At 37.6% G+C, this 4,138-nt stretch overlaps 1 protein-coding gene across 1 annotated transcript; it reads right to left on the bottom strand.

Moving 5' to 3' along the window:
* Positions 1-2,775: 2,775 nt before the first annotated feature.
* On the bottom strand, positions 2,776-3,210 carry LOC145112955 (uncharacterized). Its single transcript, XM_079049064.1, has one exon. The coding sequence runs from the start codon at positions 3,208-3,210 to the stop codon at positions 2,776-2,778; it is 435 nt and encodes a 144-aa protein (XP_078905190.1).
* Between the last annotated feature and the right edge of the window lie 928 nt (positions 3,211-4,138).

The following is a 4,138-nucleotide window of genomic DNA, read 5'->3' as shown; positions in this document are numbered from 1 at the left end:
GTAGACAACTAAAAACTCGAATTTTAGATCGAGTGATTTTTAGCCAACACAACCTAAACGAGAATCGAAGGTCTCATCAATAGTAGCACAATGGTAAAAAGACAGACGAAAACGGACGTCGGATGAAGAAGTTATGAATTTTTAACGGATTTCCTGTCCCGGTCTGTTAAAAATAATAATATAAAAATTAAAGTCAAAACTAGCCGACAAAGTCTAAACGAAAGTTGTAGAGCGTAATTTTACCTACACGTGCATATAAAGAACGTCAAAAACGGATCTCGTATGCGAAAGTTATGGATTTTAGAAGTTTTAGCGCGAAAATCGAGAAAATTTGCCAAAACCGAGAAATTTCGCAAGGTGGACTTCGGCCGCCTCACCCTCGCTCAAATCGTGCCACGTGTCCGATCTGCTGAGTCATCCGAGGCCACCTGTCGACGCGTGTCGCATTCTCTTCGGACCGAAGGCTCGGCCAATCAGAAGCTGCCTCGTACTCCTTTATCGCGTGTCTAATCCTCGCATGGAGTGCCACGTCTGAAGTCTCGGACCCTAGACTCCGGTCCAATCAGGAGCCTCTAGCGAGACCCTCGCATGCGCAACCCACGTGCGAGCCATCTGCACGCCTTTGCTCTGCTGCTGCCGCGTGTCCTCGCTGCTGACTCACCCTCCTTAGCTGACTTCGGACCTCGCCTATAAATAGAAGGTTTGTGAGCCTTCCCGGGTACTTTTGGAAAATTGTCCATTTTTACCCCTTTTTCAATATTTTCACCATTTTGACATCCCCCAAAGCCCTGGTATCAACTATAACACCCGGAACACGTCCCGAAGTGCCCGAAGACCCGAAAAATTTATCTTTTCGGTTTTGAAGCCCGACCCTTGCAGAGCCCGGTTTCTCAATAAAACTCCCGGTTTTATTAGAAACGAACGTTTTAGGAAACAAATTGTTGCCCGATTATCATCAAATTATGTGAGTGTATAGTCACCTTCATCTTACACCTAGATATGAAGTATTTTCTATAAAATACGTGCTACGTGTAATTATATTAATTGTTTAATTGAGGTGACTATTGAATAGATGTTTTATACAAGTTTTAAACTGTATATATATTTTTATCTACAAAAATGTTGGGTAAAACATGGGTAGATAGTTGATGTGTGATGAAATAAAATGATGAGAGGCCTCGATGTGATTGTGATCCAGTCATCTAGCGGAGTTTGGATGACGACCACAGACTTTTCTAGACAGTCCAGTGGAACGCTGGCAGGCCCGCAACCTGTAGGTGTTAATGAACTTGGGTGTTCATTCACTGTACTCCATCCCCCTCATGGTTGCCTTTAGGACATGTATGGCTGAGGAGTCCCCTTAGCAGTAGTGTCCATCCCGATGATATTCTTTAGGCTAGGTCCCTTGTGATAAGTGTTTAGGGACGTAAAGTGAGGATAACGGGAACGGGTAATCATGGTTATTGTTGATTGATGAACTTAATAAGTTTATTATTACTGTGGGTTGAAAACCCTATATGCTCACCAGGCTCCCAAGTCTGACCCACTCAACTTTTTATGTTACAGGTAGTGGACCCCGAGCATAGTCGGAGGACGATGAGAGATTTTTGATTATAGGCCAGTAGTTGTAAATAACTATTGAAAGACTTATAATGTCTTGTTTATGCTTTTGATCTGTATCGGTACATGACATCCCGAGGTTTTGATATGAAATGAAATTATATATTTCTTAAAGAAAGGTTTTGACAAACTTTTATCATGTTTTGTTTTGGAGACCAATTCCGCAACATCTTTTAAAAAGATTTCTCTGACTTTATTTTAAAAAGCATAAATTAAATCGGTTTTTTCTGGCCGAGAAATTAGGTGATGTCACATTGCCCACTTTGGATAATTGCCCGGAAGAAATGAAATACCCCTAATGGGTTAAGTCAAATAAAAAAGTAATGACTGAAATACCCCTAATGGGTTAAGTCACATAAAAATATTGAATGTAATACCCCTGATGGGTTTAGTCAAATAAAAAATAATGACTGAAATACTCCTAATGGGTTAAGTCACATAAAAAATATTGACTGTAATACTTTTGATGGGTTTACTTAAATAAAAAATAATGACAGAAATACTCTTATTTCTTTAACTAATTAAAATGACACTAGTACACCTAACAGGACTGTAAGTAATTTAACTTCTTTGATTGACTAAAATACCCCTACTTTAATAATTACTTGAAATAACATACACCTATTGGATTAACTGATTCGAATGACTAAAGTACCCCTAAACTAACATTACCATGCCATGTTGAACTATTTGTAATGACTAAAGTACCCCATACACACTAATATAAATAAGATCATACATATTATAAATACATACATGAATCCAAATATCAAATGTTAAGATTATTATAATATACATGAACATAATAAACATAAATTCTCTTGTTCAATCTACATAACATACATACAATTTAAGCTGTAATTAATCTAACTCCATTGGCGATCCAACACTACTACCTTCACCTTCAACTCTTTTAGCAAGCTTTAGTTTAAGAATTCTCTCTAAATTTTTCCTCTTGCTTAGTTGACCTGTAGTATACACATGGCCAACAACTTGATTAACCCTTCCAAGTTCCTCAACTTCATTAACCCTCACCACTTGCTCATATTCGTTTACCCTCATAACTTCATCAGTTTGTGACTCAATTGCATCACCCATAACAACATCTTCTCCACCCCCTTGCATATTCACCGACTCTTGTGTTTGCATGATCTTTTATTTCTTTGTGACATTAGTTTTAGGAGGTCTTGGCACTTGAGTGCAAGTGGTCTTGTTGTTCCCTTTCTGTTTGCATATGCCACAAGAAACCTTTTTCCATGCCTTTGAAACCGTGTGTTTTCTAGACCTTTCAGAAGCATCCCTTATTCTTTTCATTGTTGGCATGCCTGACATTCTTCTTTTTAAAGGAGGCAATGGAGGTATAAAGTTTGTAGAAGGCCACATGTTCATCCCATTCATGCCATTAATGGACTGTTTATAGGCATTATGGAAGAAGGCTCCCAGGTACAATGGGTCTACATATGGTCCATCAGGTGTTTTGTTTAAATATGCTAATGTAGCTACTGAATGAACACAACCATACCCATTTGGTTGCCATAAACTGCAACTACATTCTTTTTTTGTGACATCAACAATGTACGACTCATCCATTTCCTTGTTTCAAACTTCATACCCCTACAAGACACACCCTGCCAATGCCTACATAATGTAATGCAAATGTTTAGAGTTGAGAGAGGTAATGTATGTATGAATAAATAAGTATGTATACCTTTGCTCATTTTGGAGAATATTCATTCTTGTTCTGATGTTTGGACAAACATAATAATGATTCTATGCTTGACCTGTTAGTTTCATAATCACTATCATTTGCATCACATATATACGAATGTCCTCTAACATGATGATAATAGGTTTCTTCCTAGCATCCAAAATGACACTATTAAAGCTCTCTGAAAAGCCATTCTCCATAGATTCACAAGATGAATTGTGAACTCTAAAAAAAGCTAGAGACCAAGTCTTTGGATCTCTATTCATAAGATGCTTAACGGCTTCAGGATTCAACTTTTCAATCTCTTTCATGACTATGTTAAAATGTGCTTCAGTTGTTGCCTTGCTTGCTCTCCAAAACAAAATTTCAAACTTGACTCCACTAAACTTCTTTCTAAAATTAGCATATATATGCCTAGCACACTGCCTATGTTCTGCTGTTGGGAATACTTCTTTGATTGCCTCAACCAAACCCTGCATATGTACCAGTAATAGGTGAAGTTAGAAATGTAAATATTTATTATACTATGTTTAATATTTTACAAAAATACCTTGTGTTGATCAAAAATTAAAACCAAACCACTTCCTTCATTCCAACACTGCAAATCTTCTGAAAGATTTTCAATGAACCATTTCTAATTCTCCTTGTTTTTCACATATACAACTTCCTAAGAAATTGGGAATATTCCAGTGTTAGCATCTCTACCAACAGCACAAAGCAACTCACATTGGAAAAAACTTTTCGGGAAACAACCATGCAAGTTAATGATCCTTCTACACCCTCCCCTCCACCCCTCTTTGACTATAGCAA

Source organism: Lactuca virosa, chromosome 5 (assembly GCF_052849685.1).
Source record: "Lactuca virosa cultivar CGN04683 chromosome 5, Lactuca_virosa_CGN04683_v6, whole genome shotgun sequence".
NCBI lineage: Eukaryota > Viridiplantae > Streptophyta > Magnoliopsida > Asterales > Asteraceae > Lactuca > Lactuca virosa.
Note: the sequence above shows the minus strand (reverse complement) of the source record. Positions and strands in the feature narration are given on the sequence as shown.

What these genes read in the sequence shown, in the direction of transcription:
- LOC145112955 (XM_079049064.1), bottom strand. Translation starts at nt 3,210, where the DNA reads ATGGATGAGTCGTACATTGTTGATGTCACAAAAAAAGAATGTAGTTGC.